Here is a 20,014-nt window from a genome sequence, read left to right on the forward strand (position 1 = left end):
TGTTCCCTGTTCTTTGACAGCTGTAACCTCCACCATCACCACAGAGTGTTCTCTTGGAGCTATTCATTACATCACTGTGCCGGCTTTGAAAAACTTTTTGCCAGCTCTCTTGTTGTTTAAAATATGATGAAAATCTTGATGACTTTTTCCTCCCAGGCAGAGGCACGGCTTGGTTAGCAATGTATAAACAGGGGGATTTAGTGGTGCAGCTACGAGGAGTAAACAGGACAGCCAGCAAGGCCAAGGCCCCCCAGCACCCAGACTGCCTCTGCTCTCGGGCAGACCAAACTTCCTCCCGGTCTGCTTTCAGCACAGCCTCCAAGAACAATTGTCATTATTGCTCCCCTCCCTCATATTGCCACACTTTGAAATACTGTGTTGCTATTGTGTGATTCTCCAGTTTCCTCCATGCTATTGAATTCTATTTTCTGTCTCAAAGTTGAGACAAGACTGAGTGTTTGTTTTCAGAAATCCAGCCCCAGAGGAAACAATTCTGATTTTCCTCTTTTTGGCCATCTGTCTTGCTGATAATTTGTTCTGTTGCAGACAAAACATATCTTTAGCTAATTTTGAGTTGCAGCATGTGGCTTTACTGCCCAGCACTGTTTTGCCTGTTTCATGATAATTTACCAAGATCTTTCTGCATAGTCAGATTCCTTACAGTAAACATCTCTCTGAAGAACCTTGTCTCCCATTTCACTTCAGTTACACTTGAGAATAAGCAAAAAGTCTCAAATTTCTCATTGAGGGTAGAAATGGTAGTCTTGCTGATTCTGAAATTACAATTTTTTATCTCATTTTTTGTGCCCAACATATTTAATCACAGAATTGTTTAGGTTTGAAAGGGATACTAAAGAGTATTGATTTCCAACCTTCCTGCCATAAGCAGAGGCACCTTCCACTAGATCAGATTGCTCAATCCATTCAGCTTGGACCTGAATTTCCAGAGACTTGGCATCCAAAATTTTGAGCAACCTCTGCCAGTGCCTCACCATCCTCACAGGAAAGAATTTTTTCCTGGTATCTAATCTAATCTAAACCTACACTCCTTCAGTTCAGAGGTATTAACTCTCATCCCTTATCCGTCCTTGTAAAAAGTCCCTTTCCTGCTTTATTGTAGGTCCCTCTTTAGGGAGTGGAAAGTGCTGTAAGGTCTCTCTGGAGCCTTCTCCAGGCTGACCAACCCCAACTCTCTCAATCTGTCTTCATAGGAGAGGTGATGGAAATTAAAAGAATGAAGATGAAAACAAAAACCAACTCTGAATCAATAAACAAGAGATCCCAAAGCATACAGTCTTCTTACTCTTTTCAAGATATTAGAATAAAGTATTTCATTTGAAAGAGACCTAAAACTTGAAGGGTTGTTGTGGATGTTGTAGATTTAAGGAAAAGCAAATAAACAAAATAACACCAAATGCCTCAAAGTGGCTCTCAACATCTACAATGATCACTATAAAATTTAAGATAAGAGCATTAAGATTCATTAAAGATTCTGAGGTTTCCTGGATGGTGACTATCAAACTGTAGAATGAGACCTCACAGATAGAAAGGGACCAAAATTCAAAGCAAGCATCATGTAAGAAGGTGACAAAAACTCCCTTGCAAACAGCACCCACCACCATTCCCCCCAAAACCAAAGCAAAACAAAACAAATGTAGTGGCAACTCAGAAGATGCACTAAATATATTTTTTAAGGAAAATTTAAAAAGCAAGGAAAAAGTTTGATCAGAGACATAATGTCCACTGAGGTGCCATTTCTTTTGATGTGAAACACCAGAAAGAGGAAACCTTTTATTTTTATTTCTTGCCTAGTGAGACAGGATATCACTCATGGAAAAGTAGGAAAGCAGTGTCAAATAGTGGCGACAGGAAACATAACATCAGCAAATTTCTTTTAAGGCCCACTGGTCTTGGGGTGGGTTGTTTTAAAAATATGAAGCAACTGAAGGACAATAGGCATCTTTTTGTGAGCCAAGCAGCAGTTCTCATATCCTTATGCAGAGATTTTTCCTCTCATTGCCTTCAGGGATGCAGGTTTCTATACCAAAGGAGGAAAAGTAGGATGTGAGAAACAGATTCACTCTTTTAATATGTTGATTCAAAAGGGGAAATCTGAGTCACTACTCTGCAAATAGAAACATTGACAGGTATCATGGCAATGCAAAAGAGGAGAATTTTCAAATTCCCCTGGGTTTTGAGCTTGCTAAAGAATGATAACTTTGGAGAATTCTTTTCCTCTCAGTCATGCACTTAGAAATTTTCTGAGTGGTAGATGAAATAAAGGGTCTGACTCTGAGCTTACTATTAGTGGCCCTAATCAAGAAGGACCCTGCTGAAACCAACATTGCACTGGCTGCAATAATTTGAATTGTGTGTGGAGAAGATGAGTAAGATTATCTTTGGAGCATCTGCTGAAAATATTGCTTCATTTGCTCCAATCAGTAAATTATGATGTTATTTTGAATAATGGAAACCAAATTCTCATTTTCTTGCTTTCAAAGATTCTCAGCAAACTACAAAGGAAGCCACTGAAAACAATTTTTCTGCATTTCTAAACTGCACAAGAGAGGAAAGCTTCAAGGCTGTGTTATAGACATTCAACAATACTTCAGAGGAATCCTTAAAAGGATTCCAAAGCCAGAGGACACTGTGATTATTTTACTGGATCTTGTATATAAATAGGCCATGAATTTCCAAACAGCGCCGAATCTTTTCCGTAAGTGAGTGACATTTGTTGAGCAGGAATAGTTTTTCAAAGCAACACTTTGTTGGAAAATTAATCTAGGAGAAGAAATGTAGTATATTTTTGTCTCAATATCTATTTCAAGTTAGTGATTCATCTCTACATAACTAACATGACTGTATCCTAGGTGACTTAGGATAAAGCAAGCAGTGAGGGGGGTGGCCAGTGCCTTCTGTGAATTCCTCATGTTGTGGTGAACAGATGGGATATAAATCATGTTTTCATAGCCTATAAAGAAAAAGACTCATCAGTCACTGCAACTGTGATGTGATATAAGGATTAGCTCAAGGTAGATAATGCAGCATTCCAGGAGAGTGTTCTAATGCTGTCTCAAGGCTAAAATATTACATTACACATTATTGTTACAGATGTGACAGTAGGGAGATACTTTGGTTATGATTATCTCAAAGCTACTGGTCTCTCAAACAAGGTAGGAGAAATATCACTTTAGATTTAGATTGTGCAGTCTTAGATGGTTTTCATTAGGAATAATACTTCAATCTCATGTCTCAGCTTTGCAGCTGTCCAGGGACAACCATGTACTTTTCCGGGGTCAAATTATCTTTGAAGAATGGAAGGCATTTGTAGTGTGTGCAGTAACATAACTTAAAGAAGACAGGAGAGAAAAAAGAAGGTAAGTAAATATCATTATAGAATAAAAAGAATTCTTTTAAATTGTAATGTGTTGACGTAATTTTGTAGAACAAGGGAAAAAAGGAACATGGAGAGCCTTGCATCTGGAAAATTAAGCAATAGAGGCTTAGAGGCTCTTCTTTCTTGGAAGCAGATAAGGATTTTACTTCTGATTTCATAGCAAAGAAGAAATACCATTTCTAACTTATATCAGTACCCCATAGCCAAGCTAACCTGTTTCTAAGACTAAAGAAGTGGAGATACAGACACTGCAAGGTTTACATGGAATGGCATTTTGGAAATGAAAATCCAACAATCAGAAGAATTACTTCAGTTCTCATTAGAACAAGACTTTTTTTTACAGTTTCCTTTCAGAAATATCCTTCAGTTTCTTTAAATTCCACTTACAGAAACCATGATGCCATCCTCTGACAGCCTGACAGATTGCACCAAGCCAATTAAATTAAACAAAACCTTTGCATAGACAATAAAATCTGTTACCCCAAAAACTTATTGTCTTAAATCTTATTATTAGAAAGATTTCCATCCTGAAGAGGTAACATGGTTATAAATAATATAGTTTACTGTAAAAAACCATACAGCTGAATATCCTAAAAGTGATAGAAATCAAACCAGTTGTGAAGTAGTACTGATTTTTAATGCATTTCAAGTATAAATCTATCAATAGATAAAACTTAGGCATCCAAGTGGCTTAAAAAGAGTTCCACAATAAAGCCAAGTTTCTGAATTCTGTCATCAGTGTTTCCATCTTAAAAAATCACAACCAACCAAGCCAAAAGAACCCCAAAGCTCCAAATTCCCCAAAACTTCAAAACTTAAAACTTTTAAATCTCTCCTGGAAGCTGTCTAACCTGGGAACTCCCCAAGTATCTGTGGGTTTTTAAAGCTTGGTTTGGGATACCACCCAAGGGAAAGTTCTTCTGATGATCCCAAGTGTGCAGCTTGTGTTCCACGAACGACAGATTTCATCTATGAGATTCAGTGCACCATTAGAACTAATTAACTATGAAAGACTAAGATATTTTATTCTCTTTCCTTCTCTTCCCCCAGCAATGTCCAGCATTCATTGGTCAGGTTGAGCACTTACCTGAATGTGGAGGAGAAAGCTCAGATTCCCCTTCTGCACATGGGGAGGCAAACTCATGTTTCTGAGGTCAAGGCTGCACTCCCTGAGTTGCAGAACACTGTTTGCTATACTCCCATTCTAGTGCTTAGGCCCCAAAGAGAGATTAATTGGACAAGAGAGCAAATACAAGTGTTTTGGTGGTTAGGAAACTCAGCTGGGAGTAAAAATTCTTAAACTATTTCTCCAATTGCATATTTTAAGTGGGATAAGACAAAAAGCACCAATATGCAGTTTTGCAGACAGAGTTTATTAATGTCTGTGATCATTTCAAATTTCCTAGAAATGCTGTGATTTCCAGATGATGAATAGACAACTGAAATTATTTAAAGGTTTTCATGTCTTCTCTTAGCCAATTTTTTTCTATAGTGGTAAGTGGGATGGATGCTAAGCCTTAAATACTTTCCCTGAGATGAAGTAAGGATCAAAATCAGAAGCAGAGAAGGTTAGACCTATTTTGCATGAACAAAACTTATTGCCTTCAAATATCCCCAGCCAAGTGATTACAATTTTCAAGATGGCCAGGAGAGGAGAAATCTCAAAATGACACTGTAGTAAACAGTAAGACCAGCTAAGGTATGTAGAACTCTTCAGCTGACTTGGCCTCAAATTTCAAGACGTGCTTCAGAAATTACTACATTTTTCATTTAACCTGAGCTGTTAACCACATGGGTCCTATCATTAGTTGAACCTTGGATCTATACTACCAAAACATTCAGCTGCAAAAACTTCAAGGTGAACAAGTAATAATCAACCTTTAGGATGCATCAGTTTTCACAGTGGACACTTGAGATATCAGTTCTGGCAGTTTTTTCAGTGAAATCTTAACACTGACGTGAGCCAAATTCATCAGGATAAACTAACATGGTTGTAGGTATGCTAAATAACGCGGGAGAAATGTGTGCAATGACATGATGCTTAACTGGTTATGAAAATACAATCTTATTTTACAATCTTTGTTGTAGTGAAAAACTTGCAGCATTAAGTGGGAGATGCATGAGGAATGGGAAGTGAAGTCCCTTGGAAAGTGAAGTCTACTGGTGGTGTCCAGAGGGTAGGTCAAAGTCATGGCCAAGTCACTCTTGCCATTGAAGTGTCAGTCACAGGATTGCTCCTGGACTTGTCAGAGTTGCCCTTCCAGCAAAAAGTACAGTCTATCCTTCAAGAGGACAGTCAGAATAAAGCCTCCAGGCAAAATTTGCCTTTCTGTGCTCAGAAGCTATCTAGGGTTTCTTCGTGGTTTTGTGTTTAGGGTTTTTTTTTTTCCTGTTTGTATTTATTTTGTTTTGTTTTGTGTTTTTAGCTGGCTTGCTTGTTCATTTTTTCCTTATTAAATCTTGCTATTGTGCTATTATTTTGTCTCTGGGATGTGCATGGAATAGGCAATTGACAGCTGCAGCACTGGAAAAAAAACTCCTGATGTTTGGATTTTTAATTTCCAGTTGTGGAATGGCCCTGCATTCTAGTCTGATTATATGATGTGATAGCATTTTCCATGGCTTGTATTATAGCATGGAGGAAATAGTCAAGTGGTTTGAGAGACATTATCCTTATTTCTATGCCAAATTTGCTTTGTTGTTTTTGTTTTGATGGGGATTTTTGGTGCTGCTTTATTTTAATATAAAACATTGTTTCACCACTTGATTTAACAGATATTCTTTTCCCGTGGTCCTTTCCTGTTAAAATGGATGTGCTACAATGGAAGTCTCTTACCATGCCGGTTTGAAGGAGGCACTTCCTATTTCCCTGGCGTGAGTCATGGGGTTTATCTGAACAGGGAAGATGGGATAACCTCCAACCAACATCCCAGGTCAGCTGTGTGAGCCTGCCCAGGGCCTGCCCTTGCACCTCACAGCCAGGAGCCAGCACAGAGCCCCATTTCCAGCCCCACGCTGCACACAAACCCACAGCAGCTCCCCATCAGAGCAGCCCTGCTGTGGTTTCTGTGAGCACTTGTGACAATTTCCTCTGCTGATCAGATCATCAGTCAGATTAGAAGCAGAACTTTGTAGATCCCTAAGAAATTTGCTCATGGTGCATCAGGTTTCTGAGACAGCTCTTCCCCACTTAGCAAGAATTGAAGCTCAGGAAGTCCTGAAGCACTGAGGGAAGCAGAGGACTGCTGTTGAGCTATAAAGTATGGATGGTTCTCATCTAACTTAAACAGCCTCACCGTGGAAAACATTCTTAATTGGGCACTTGAACACACAATAAAACACATCTCATGAGCTGTTTTTATCACAGAACAGATAAAAGATTGCAAAAAAATACAACATAATTTGACACAGTATGCTGTTCATATACTGATATATTTAAAAATTGCTCCAGTGGCAAGATTATATTGAAAATTTTAGCATGTGAACATCTAAAGCTATTTGCAGTTATGCTGTCCCATTGTACTGCACTAAAAATGCTCTGATTCCTGTCATATCAGAGGTCTCAACATCTTATAGATAAAATCAAAGCTAAACAAAACTATTCTGAAATACGACAAAATATTGTTAAGTTTTATGTTTGTTTATTTTGTTTTTACACATTTAGAATATATTTTTCCCCAAAATTGCCTGAAGAACAGAAAATCTAGATTGTGATTGGAAGATAGAAAAATCAAGGTTTCGTCAAGAGTATCCTACAATCAGAAGTGAGGCAAGGAGGACAACAGCTTTAAGAATTAAGTCCTACATATCTCTGGACTATAAAAGAAATAGGAAGTAAGGAAAATTCTTACAAGTTTGAGTTTGATTTAGGAAAGTCCAGTCAAGTGTACTTCAAAAGATAAGACCTACCTGAAACACAATCAAGTAAATAGTAAGCAGAAATCAGGGAAGGTTGCACATGGGATAGAAATGAGTTTGGCTAAGAGCAGCTGCTGTGGTCACAAAAATTATTTAAAAAACACAGAAGCATGAGACTTTCAAAGGAATAAATGGGTGCTTAGATTTACCAAAAGGTGAAATAAATAAGTACTTGGTAAGTATTTTGTTTCCATACTTTGAGGTATATTTACTCGAAGTATTTTAAAGTAATAAATATTGATAAAGATCAAAAGAGTTTGGGTATTCACACAAGGTAAGAAATGAAAGAGTAGAGAGATTAAAAAAATAAATTAAAAGCACCAGGTGCTTGGAAGAAGAGCTGAGCTGCTAAGAGAATAGAATTTTGTTTAAAATTGTTTGCTACACTGAAGGCCCTGGGAATCATAAATCACTTTACCTATCCTTTAAGGAGTCACTAGGGAAATTCAGAGAGCAATAAACCTTTTTTTTCTATACCAAACTAACATCTGTAGGTATAAAATCTTTGTAATTCAACATAGAAATTACAAAAATATTTTCATAAAAGGAGTGTCTTTCTTGCCTCTAATGGGCAAGGATTGTCTGAATATGTAAGGGAAATACAGGAGTTAGTTGGTCTCATGTATTCAGAATAATAAGGTCTGTCTTTACAAAATACAAATTTTGTGGGTGACTTGCTTAGCTCAGAATAACGCCTTTGCAAGCAATAGCAAAAAGCTCCTGTTTGAGTCCAATGTTTCTGTTAAGACAGAAGGCAGTTAAATAAATAGCAGTTGTTTATTGAAGAACTTCACCTATACCCATGTAAGATACGTGCCTACTGCAGTTAAAGCAGTGAAGTCATTTGGTGATATTTGAATTAATTTTTATCCTAAAGAAAACTGTAAGGTAGCATTAGACACAGCAAAACATGCCAGTTGAAATGCTATAGTGGACAGGCTGTCTTGGGCTAAAAGAATGATGTTCTCTGTTAGTCTCAGTACAGAGCAATTTACATTAGCAGACAGCTTGTTTATATTGAAAATGCTGTGCAAAAAACAGTGCTGACAATTTCAATTGTTTTTTTCAGTCTGAACACACATAACTAAATTTTTAAATTACTCTTGAACAGAACATTCTCTTCCATTTCTAGATTATACTCATTCCTTAATATTGTGCAGAATTTGGAAATGAACAGGAATGTGATCTGCATGATTCCATAGTTGCAATGGAAAAATGAATTATAATTAGATATTGCTGTAGTGTAGCAATTGCACTGCCTTACATTCTGATGGGTAAATTCTGGAATATGTAATGTTGCTAGACTGATAAAGACTGGCACTAGATAAAACATGCTTTTTATTTTTATTTTTTATTTTTTAAATTAATTATTGTCAGACTTGCTGTCAGGATTGGTTCATGCATCTTCATGAACCGAGTTTGCTACATTCAAAGGTAAATCAATTTTTTTATTTTAAATTGTGCTTAAGAGGTCCCTTAGCATGTCCTTTTGCCATTCTTTCAGCAGATCTAAACTCAACTTGCCTCACTGAATCCCTTTAGGAGAATCATAAGGCAAGGCCCATAATAATCCGTATGCTGTATTGCATTAGCAAAGCTAAATGTTTTCTTTTCCTCCTCTTGCCACTATCTGCCTTGGCGAGGCTTGCGGGACATCCTGCAGCAAGGTCTGATCCCCCTTTAATTCCCCAGAAGCCTTTGCTCAGGATTTTGGGGCCTCAGACACAAAGGCACCTGCACAGCTCTGGGGGCCAGGACGGCCAAGCTCAGCTGGGAGAGAACTGGCAGAGAGCAGCGACAGGAGGGCTCCTGGTGCAAGGGCTTCTGAGCTAATGCTTGAAGAAATGAGACTTCTTCTGGGCTCCCAGGTGTGCTGAGGCACTTCTTGGACTTTGAGAGATGGTAAATGCATTTCTGTAGAAATAGCCACAGTGCTATTCTGTGCCATACATTCAATAGAGATAGTTTCCCAAGGCTACCAAACTATGCAGATTTGCAAATTGCAAGAAATAACTAGTATGAGTATCACTGGAGGTAATAATTAAATAACTGTAATTCCAGACTTCTAACTACTCTTAAGTGAACTGAGAACAAAATGAAAAATCACACACCATTATAAATTTGAAGAACTTTATCCAAAACCACAATTTCCATCTGATATTAACAAAACTTGTCATTTTCACCATAGTAAAGGATTGAACCAGTACTAAGTACACATACAGTGAAAGCAGTCAATAACTGGAAAAGAACATAACAGGAGCTTAAAAGAATACATTTCTCTTAACTAAACTTACTAATTACAGTAAACTTGGAGAAAGCAGAGGGCATCTTAAAAGTTGGTTTTGCCTTTACAGATAGAGCTCCACGATCCAAGAACAATGATTGCAACAGTAAAGATTTTTCTAGAAACCAACCCATGTATTACAAAAACAATACAGAGAATCCCTGCAAACCTGATAGTGTACAAAACAGGGTAGCAGAGAGAAAGCACAAGAGATTAAATTGTTCAGGATTATTAAGAAAAAGTAACAGTGCATACTAAAGGGCTCCTGTAAAGCTGCTTTACATGAACTGAAGAATATAATTTCCATTTGACTGTGATTTTGTGTGAAGCACAGATGCTGTCAGAAGTGTCACTATTTAGCTTTTTTTGGGAGAAAAAAGCCCCAAATAATTAGGCAGTATTTGAGATAACTGAAAAAGAAACATAATAGGCTACCTCACAAAGCTAACTACCAGATTTATTTACATAAGCTTCACATTTCACTGAGACTTTGTACTCCACTCCTTCTAAACTTCCAAACTTCAGAACTGGAAGAGGATTTAGTTAGAGAAAGAACAAATATTTCTCAGATTGGGTACTCATACTAGGAAAAAATAGTGCAACTGTTTGCTACATTATATACCCTTCCAGTATATCTATCAAAATATTCAGACTCGATTTATTACCTTCTCATTTAAAAAAATACAGCATTCTGCTTTCTTTCTTGCTTTTGATTAGGAAACTACAGACATTTCTACATTTAAAATACAGCAACACACGGCTAGTCCTGCAAACTGATCCAGTGAAGCAGAGGTCAGAAGTACAGAAGAAGTGTTATTAATGCAGTTGACTCCAGGTGGAGGCAAAGGTCCCTCTGTATGGAGCAGCGTGCAGGCTCAGGAACTTCAATCATCCTGACGAAGGCAGCAGCTGAGACAGGTTTTAGGCCTAGACTTGAAAGAGTTCAGTCTTGTTTGTTCATTGTGGGAGTGAACTCCTCAAGAAATGCGATATCACTGTAATGGCTGCAGCTCAGGAAGCTCCCAGAACACAGGGCTGGATGGCTCCCTCAGTTCTGGCAGGAGAATGTGCTTTCCTTTGGGTACAATGGCATTTCTAAATGTTCAATCTGGCTGTAGCAGCTTGGCTGTGTGTCTGAGACCTGCAGGTGTGATTAGATTTGAAATAGCTTAGCACATTGTGGTTGTTTTTCTTTACTGAATAGGCTGCTCTTTAATGGCCCTGACCCTACAGTAAATCACATGGAGCTTTTCTGTTCTCCTAGGGCCCACTCCCACTGCCCTCACCTTACCCTAAGAACATTACCACTGATTCTGATCTGCTAAAAAAACAAAGGTCTTTGGGTTGGGAAAAGCTCAGTAAGTGCTGGCTGCAGAACAGTGCAGTATGTCCATAAAGTCTGAATTTTTGAAAGGTAATTTTGCATTGCATGGATACTGACAACACAGTTACTAAGCTTCACAGCCACATCTTGCTCTTCTGCTTAGGGGAAACACTTTGTGGTTCACTAAGGCAGACAATGATTAAGATTTTCTCCTGAGAAGAGGCCTTGTGTCACTGTTCTTTGCCCTCACTGTGCAATGGCCTTTCTGACCCCTAACCTTACTCTCAGAGGTCAGCCAAAGAGCTGGCTAAAAAGGGCTGAAGAACACTGCTGGCTTCCAAATGCTCATATGCTCTGATAGCAAGGAATGAAAAGAATACAACAAAGACAAGGGGGGAAATAGAATGAAGGCATAGAGACTATGTGATGGTGACAGTGAGTTTAAAGAGATGGTTTTGAGTTCAAGGATAATATGGGGAGGAATGAGGAATGATAGATCCTAAAGGAGTGATGCTGGGCAGTGACGTTGGAGACATCCTGTGATTCTCTTGCTTGTTTCTTTTCTCAGCATCTTTAAAGTCTGGATAATAGTAAGATCTCCTTTGAGACTTACTGGCAAAAAAATGAGGATTAAAATGAGACAATGCTACTGTACAGATGCATTGACTCATTAATGTTCCATGCTTAAGAAAATAGGGCTGTTTTTGCTTTTGCAAAAAAAAGAAGATGAAGCAGAGCTTTGGGAGGTAAATCCTACATGTATTCTACCAACACAGGAATGTTTTAGAGTATTTTCTACAACTGAAAATAGTAGCCTGGGAAAGACAGAATGGGTGGCACAATGCTCCCAAGAATTGCCAAAGAGGGGGAGACTATTTGTGTCACACAAAAGGGCACTTGCCTTGCTACCAACAGCTCAAGTCTGCCTATGTCACTCAGGAAAATCTGCCTTCAGAGACGTGCTTGAGATGATTGTGACATGTTTGTCTTATCAAGGTTTTCTTTTCCACTTCATGGTTGTGTTGGTGTAATTTCCAAAACAGCAAAAGTAGCTCTGGCCATGTTGTTTCAGTGTAAATGTTCTAGGACAGGCCAGAACGAGATAAAATTGTCATGCATTTTTGTTCTGCAAAGGCAAGTATTTACCTGGAATTGCTTATGTAGGTAATTGTACACTTTGTGCCTGAAGAACCACAAACTAAAATGGGATATGGCTGGTCCACAGCATTTAGGAGTTCCCTACATGTCCAGAGAAGAGCATAGTGGTGACTTCATTTTCCCTGTTTTGGGCTGAGAAGATGAGGTAAAGGGCAAAGATGGGTTATATGAGGAAACACAAAAAGTTAGTGTGAGTTAAGGGCAGTATGAGACAAGGCTCAGGATGCCTTCACTGCTTTAGGACATTCTCAGACAAGGGGTAAAGGTCTAAATGCATGTTACACCACCCCTATCTCGGCCTTATGGTGACTGACAATGTACCAGGAACAACACAGTTAACAATATTGATCTCTGGCTCTTCTGTGAATAGAACCAATGTGCTTGTTTCCCTGAGGATTAGCAGGCTGGGAGGGGAGGAGGGACGTGCTGTACCTGGTGGTTTAGCTTCCACTCAGCCCTGGCTGTGTGTGCAGGAAGCCGGCAGGGCTCAGAGGACACAGCAGCAGTTAATAAACCACTCAGCTCTGCCTCAGAACCCTCATGGCTGACATTATCACCAGGGACCTCACTGTCCCTTCCTTCCTGCGCATTAATCTCATGAAATCCAATTCTCCAGAGCTCCAAATGTTCCAAAGGCACAGATGTATTTTGATCTGGGATTCTGATCTTTAGTCCATTTACCTCAAATGGAAATCACCGTAGAAAGAGCAAATTTCCAGATTCAACTCTGTGATTAGCCACAGGAAACTCAGTCAAATTACCTTGGATAAATGGACAGTGCTACACGAAATTAATAACTCTCAGCAGCCTGCAGAGAAATGTGAAAAGGATATTAACAACCGGAATTGCTTGAGTATAGCAAAATGAAAGCTTTTAATAATAGACAAAATACATAACAACCCATAGACTAGAGGCTCCTGTTTTCATTTGGTCCCAGACACAAAGGTGTATTTTCTTTTAATGTTCAAATGGGTGTACATGGCAAGACAATAATGGCTGGATGCTTCTATTCACTCTTGATTTGGGGCTGATTATTACAGTCTGCTCAGCAGCTGGGTGGGATGCTGACTGCCCTCAAGTCCTATTGCAAGTGAGGGTTTTGGAGCAGGGATTTCATTACTTCTGAGATATCTATGACCTCATCTGCCCACTGAAAAGGCTAAATACATTATTTAGCAGATGAATCTCCCTGCTACTATTGTTGCATCCATTTCAAAATCGGTTTTTCAGCTTTGCAAGTGTGCTGACACAGAAATACAGGTTGTTAATGCTGTGGGCAAACACCGACTCCTACTTGCAGATAAAAATATGACAGGAATAGCTCTAGTGGGTTTGCCCACTCAGTTCGCCTTTCGAATGTACCATTGCACCCACCTGAATAATTGTTCAGCCTTTAGTCTTTTTGCTGTAGTGCCTGCACAGCTGCTGTGTCGAGCAGCTGGCTACTTTGATAAAAAAAAAAAATTCTTTACAGGGAGTTTGATGATTTGGTATGTTGCCATAGATCCCTCGAGGCCATGGCTAAAAGGGAATTATTAGGGCACCCTAGTTTGTCTCTCTTGGCTCATTGATAACTTTGCAGGGCAAAGTTGCTTCATGTGTTCATATGATGAGGTTGCACAACAGAGCTGAAGTTAAAACACCTCTATAGGTAGAGCATATAGAAAGTGGTTTGCTTCATCTCCCACAGAATGAACTGCAGTCAAGATTTTCTAACTGCTATCTGTGCTAGACATTTTTAATTGAAGCACTGATCAAGTGAAATCCTTTTCTCAGGCTCATACACAAAGTGCTCAGCAAAAAACAGAACCATGTTCTTTAAAGAAAGGCTTCAGAAAACAGCTCTGGGGAATGTGTTTGGGCTTGGCTTCCTCATCACTCCTCAGTGAGTGACATCAATTATCCAGCTGCCTGGCTCCAAGGAACAGAGAAACTAGAGTGCTCCAAGTCAAGCTGTGCTGAGAGTTCAAGAGGCAACATATTTCACAGGACCATACCTGTGAAACATCCCCCACTCAGCCACTGCTCCATTCCCCTCTGCACCTTCTCTGAACTTAATGACGAATTAGTCCCCTTTTTCAATGGTTTAATTTAAACCTTCACCAACCTCCCAGAAGAGAGAAAAGGTTGTAGTGGATGAAGCCAGAACACAACATCCAGAAATAAAGTGTGCATATTGTCACTATCTAAGTAGAGCAGAGCTTGAACCAGCTCTGGCCACTGCAATTTAGGGATCTTCAATACCCCTGACAATATTCCAGACTCACGCGCAGTATCCTTGTACCTGCATCCTAGAACTAACTTTTCCTCCCAACAGAGAAGCTGTACAGTTATTGTGCAGTTAACTATGAGGCAGGAAATGCCTGCACTTGCTGCTTGCACCCAGCTTGCCATGTCACCCTGTCAAGCCAATTACTTAAATTAAAGTTTTGTCTGGCCCTTCTTGACAACACAGCCTCTAACAATGAAAATATGTATGATGATGATCCGGATGCAGGAGGCGGAACTCATTGTTTTCCAACACTCCTGCTATTACTATCAGTTTCACATGAAAGTAGGGCATTTTCTTTGGGAAAAGCAACACAAAAGTGTCACTTGGTTTCACTAGAAGAATAGTGGGTCTTTTTGCTGTTCCCACTCTAATGCTTTTCTTCATGGTTGAAGAGTTTAGTCCAGTGCTCTGGGAGAGAGATGCAAACATTGCTAATTGCACTAAGATTAATATTCTAGGAAATTTAAGCAAAGCACTCCACTGGCAAATTCATTAGGCAGCAGAATAATCCCACTGGGCAAGTACCATCGTGTCAAACTGGTTTTAGTCATGGTGGAAATGTTTTGCTCTTTATGCCAAAATGCTTGCAGGATCTGACCTAACTAGACAGCCTGCAGGAACAATGGAGACAAGTCCATGAGTAACTGATACAATTACAAAGGCAACAGAATATCAGAAAATGGTTGGGGACAGTACATTACATTAAGCAACATTTTCACAGATCCTACATGTTTACACACCAGACCTTGTCCTGCTCAATTCTTCATTGGAAATTTCTCTGCAGCTTTTCAACAGCTTCCTTTCTGCTCAGCAAGAATAAGGAGGGATGCAAAAACAAACAAGGTAGATAATTTATGCAGCTCCTCTGCTTTTTTGTTGTCCTGTGGCTATGAAGGAATTAATAGCTATTTTAGGAAATGCAAATCATCATTTTTCTACCATCCTTAAGACTACAGTTATTTTATTGGACAGTATTTGTTTTCTTTCCCTCTGATCTTCCAGAACTGGATTTCTCAAACTTTTTCCCAGTATAGGTCCTGTCTGTCCTCAACCATCTTCACAAAATCCTGCCTCCAAATAGGGAAATAACAACATACACAGAAGCTCATATTTGTTTTTATCAGCCTCAAAATAACCTAATTCATTTTCTCCCCACTGCTAGCTCTGTTTGCATCTTTCCTAGCTTTAAAGGACAGTTCACAGAGAGGGAAAAAATATACACAATGACTGCTGAGTGGTTATAAATACTGATTTGGGGCATGCTGCTTTGATTCAAGTAACCGTCCACCAGCCCTGCAGGAAAATGGGTTTAAAGAGAAAAGTGGAAAATCCAAACCTCTCTATACATTCAGCAGCTCATAGCCCAGCCTCAAGCTCAGTAGCAGGCAAGTGTCAAAAATAGTCTCTGTTCCTGCAGACAAGGCTTTCTGGAATTGGGTGTTAGCTATATGAGACAGAAAACCTAGACAGTACATGCAGACATAGAAGAAGAATTTGTCTGCTGCTCTCAAAGTGCATACATTTTATGTACTGTTGCTTAATTTTTACGGGGGTGAAAGAAGATTTCCAAGAGCCGTGTTTTTTTTTTTTTCTTTCAAGATTTTACAATCTCTCAAGCAAGGAAGGTTACAGCTTGTCTTGAAAAGATACAGCTCCTGAAAATGAACTGCCCGTGGAAAAAATGCAGTAAAAATGTTGCCTTGCAGTGGAACAAATCCAAAGGATAATCAGAGTCATTTCCTAAAGCCAGCTATAAAAAAAAATCTCTTCCAAGACATTCACCAGAACCCAGAGATATATTAATACTGAGATACAAGCACTTGCACATCTGACACTTATTACTTTTCTTGTGTTGTTTCTACCGCAGGACATACCTGACTCTTGAATTCACCCCTGCATAAGCACAGAAGTGACCAGCCTTTATTTCAAATTTATCTTTCTCATAGACGTATTCACTATTACTTAGGCTATACAATTTTTCCATCATTCAGTACATTAATAACCTCATGAAAGCACACAGTTGCTGTAAGAAATCTGGATTGCAGTCCAATGAGATGAGAAGTGTGGTATTAGAATTTTGTTTCCTGGAAGGAATGCATATATAAACCACTGCAATCCAGTACCTCTAGACAGAAATGGGAACTTGTGCTGCTACTCTGTTTATCATTTTCTCCTCTGAAATTCAGAGAGTCTGCAGAGCAGCAATAGCTGTGCCTCCTCCTAAGCAGCAGGCAGGCTCAGCATAAATTTATTGATTACCAGGTCCAGTTGCTGAAACTGGAAGGCAAGTAATAGACAGCCTGCATCTGCCTGTCATGGCTGTGAGACTGATGATTTTGAATACAGCCCAGGAGTCTACAGCCATGCTGAAGACCCACACACGATGAACTTGGACTTCATCAGAACCGAGCCAATGCCAACCACTTGGTCCACCAAGGAAATTAAGACGTCTAGAAAACATGACCTGGAACAATTCCATATAACATTATACCACAGTAAAAAATGCACCAAAAAGAAAAAAAAGCTGACAAACTGCAGAAGAGCTGCTAGAAAAATCTACAGTAAAAAATAAGCACTTTCTATATAAATATCTCTCTGTATTTACTACCAAGTTGATCTCTCTTTTATTACATTTCTATACAAAACTGGTATTGGCTCAGTTCTCAAATAAAGCTCTCACCTCCACGCAATTTGCATCCAAACTTCTTTCTGCCATCAAGACTTAAGATGATTAACTTGCATTTCATTTCCATGACTGTGGCAGCACTTAATCAACAAAGTCTCTAGTTATATGTATTTATATAGATATACATGTATATATACACACATACATACATACATACACATGACAAATACTGTTGAAGATTTCCTTTCTTCCAGTGTTTGTAGTGACAGTCATCCTAGAAGGTGAAGGCATACACCACTCCCACAACCACAATATTTCCAATTGTTGCTATTATTGCAATCCATAACAATATGGCATCATTTGAAGAACGGGATGTCTCTTCTGGTGGATTCTGCATGGAAGAAGCTGCATGGACGTTGGCTGATGAGTTAAACAGGGAGTACTCTGTACTAAAGTCCTCGTTGGGTGAGTCCATAAAGGCTCCTCCCATAACAGGAAGCTGTGAAGAAAAACATGGCAGAATCAGACTGAAAGCTAGTATCTGCTTTTGCATTGTCTCTAAGTCATTATTAAAGAATAACCATTAGCTACCTTGCAAAATTACTGAGATTTCATGTACATGGTGCTATTATAGCACAGACTATAATATTTCTCCCATTTCTCTTTGAATCAATATTACTGAAGAAAACCTGCATATAATACATGCAAATATACAGAAGAGCTAGCATGCAGGCCTCAAGTCAGCCTAAGTAATCATATGCATTTAGCAGAGATACCTGTATACACAAAGCACTCACATACCAGAATTTGAGCTGATAGCAACAGGATTGTTTTGTGACTACCAGCAAAGGTATGGTGTCACTGCAAGACATTGCACAAGCACAGCGAGGATCGGATGCAGAGAATTTGTTCTCTTATGTATCACTCAGAAGCAAACTCTTGGATTATGTAGAGATCATGTAAAAAGTTCTTACTGTAAAAGAGATGGAGTGTATCTGTGCACTAACTTCACTTGCAAAACACATCAGTGCAACAATCCAAGATTTATAAATCAATGCAAGGGAAAACTTCAAAATGGATTTTGTAAGGCTCCATCACAATGCAGTAGATGGCAGCTTTCTAAAAGCTTCCCACACCAGACTTCTCCTACTGGGAAGGACAAAAGTTTCTTTGGTGCTCTTAGTGGATTTCCCAACAGCACCAGAAAATGTTCTGGGTAAGATAACAGTTACTCGATACACTATGCAGAAGACAAAGGAAGAAGAAACTGTTTAACCATGTCCTTTTACATGTTACAATTGTCTTCCCAACTTCACTCTAGATCACAAAAGCTATTCTTCAGGGTTTGAGAACTATTTTACCTCTATATAGTGGTATAAAATATCCTTCTGCAAATGAATGGATTCTCATTCAGACAAGAGAATGATACCTACTGCAGTACAAAGACCATTTACAACTCAAAAAGGTTCACACAAAAGCTTTTTGATTCCATCCTTGTCCTGTGTATGCTTCAGAATGCAGAGCTGTAACAGTCTCCCCTGACTCACTCAGTGCAGGCTCCTAGTTTCATGTAAGTATAGGACAATGTTTCAGAAAAAGCTGCAGAACATCTCTTTCACACATCTATAAATGCTCAGGACACATGTTTCTGAATCTCCTGTAAAAAACCATGAGCAGTGGGGGTATAGTAAAGCCCAAGTCTCTGCAGTACTCTCTAACCAAACTCTGTGGGGACTCTAGTACATAGGTAGACCAAACCCACAGATTTATGGGGTAAAAAACCCCAGAGTCATATGTCTAAATTTCTCTGCCAAAATTCCATCGATGATTGGTTTGATCTTAAGCAATAAGAGTGAACCTAGACATCAGTGCATCCTACCTACATTCCCCTTTCAGATCTGGTAGGAGTCCAGGGCTTCAGTGAAAGCTGAAAAAGTCTGTGAATTTTATCCTTAAGAAACACCCTCACTGCAACAGCAGCCAACCTTTCCTCCCTCACAGTGGTTTCCACACTGCTGCTGTCATCCTCCAACATTTAGACACAACCTCCTGTTTTACACCCCATTAGTAAATGCCTTTGGGTTTTTGGTATTATTTTTCACCTTTCTCAACAGGGCTCTCTTCTATAACTTCAGCTCTACTGCTGAACTCACTACAGCCTGTGAATAACACAGGAACAAGCCTTGCCTTCATTCAGCCATATCACAGAAGCCCTAAACTGCCCTATCAAATACTCACTGGGCTGAAAAATAATCTCTTTTAGCACCCTGTCCTTCATCTCCTGCATCACATTTTGATTCTCTCAGTAACTTCTCCCTTTGGAACCAAACTACACCCATTCTGGCTGTGTGCAGCTGTGCCATGGAGGTGCTGAAATGGACAGCATGTGAGGATAAACCATCTCTCCTCTCTACACTGGCTGTAATCTATAGGTAACACCAAAGACTTTGAGAAGTCTGAGAATGAAGTAATTTTTTTTGCTTGCCATGCGTAACATTTTAGAGAGACATAAAAGACAGGCTCCTTTTCAAAGCTGACTGCTGAACAAATTTCATCTGTACTAGAAAATATCATGTCACATTCAAAATTAAACAGAGAATGATGAAAGACCACAGTGGATATGTCATGCTACCTAATCCACATTAAATGAAATTATCTTTGATATCAGATATGATTAGACAAAAGCAGTTTACAAGAAACCAAGCAGGAAATTGCAAAAGCAAAGTCTGTTACGTTCTCCCTGTATCAAAGATTTTTGCTGGTAATTTCAACACAGTGTGGTTTAAAAGAGAGCAAAAGCTTCCATTTCAAAAGCCCAGCTTGATCTTTTCAATCCAATTCCACCAGCCTTTTTTTATGTCTTGGGATTTGATAAGGAAAGCATTTCTCAGTTTTTTCAAAATTTCTTTTTATGTAGAGATTGCCATAAAAGGCAGCTCTGACTTCAAACAGAAGTATATTTATACCGTGATGATGCCATGAAACAGCTACAGAGACTCCAATTAAAGATCTCTGCTCCAAGTGACAAGAATACA

At 39.1% G+C, this 20,014-nt stretch overlaps 1 protein-coding gene and 1 long non-coding RNA gene across 5 annotated transcripts in view; one reads left to right on the plus strand and one right to left on the minus strand.

The window, feature by feature from the left end:
* Window positions 1-2,497: 2,497 nt before the first annotated feature.
* Window positions 2,498-6,608, plus strand: LOC135302071 (uncharacterized). The gene is made up of 4 exons (XR_010363763.1): window positions 2,498-2,716; window positions 3,257-3,377; window positions 5,486-5,574; window positions 6,173-6,608. It is a non-coding gene; the product is annotated as an uncharacterized LOC135302071 (long non-coding RNA).
* Window positions 6,609-9,428: 2,820 nt separating this feature from the next.
* The window catches only part of C6H14orf132 (chromosome 6 C14orf132 homolog), a 40,647-nt gene continuing 30,061 nt past the window's right edge, over window positions 9,429-20,014 (minus strand). For all 4 annotated transcript variants that reach the window (XM_064423469.1, XM_064423470.1, XM_064423468.1 and 1 more), the window contains exon 2: window positions 9,429-17,478. In XM_064423469.1, coding sequence (XP_064279539.1) covers window positions 17,254-17,469 — 216 coding nt within the window. In that variant the 5' untranslated portion in view covers window positions 17,470-17,478 and the 3' untranslated portion in view covers window positions 9,429-17,253. The remainder of the gene's footprint in view (window positions 17,479-20,014) is intronic.

Source organism: Passer domesticus, chromosome 6 (genome assembly GCF_036417665.1).
Source record: "Passer domesticus isolate bPasDom1 chromosome 6, bPasDom1.hap1, whole genome shotgun sequence".
In the NCBI taxonomy this organism is placed as follows: Eukaryota; Metazoa; Chordata; class Aves; order Passeriformes; family Passeridae; genus Passer; species Passer domesticus.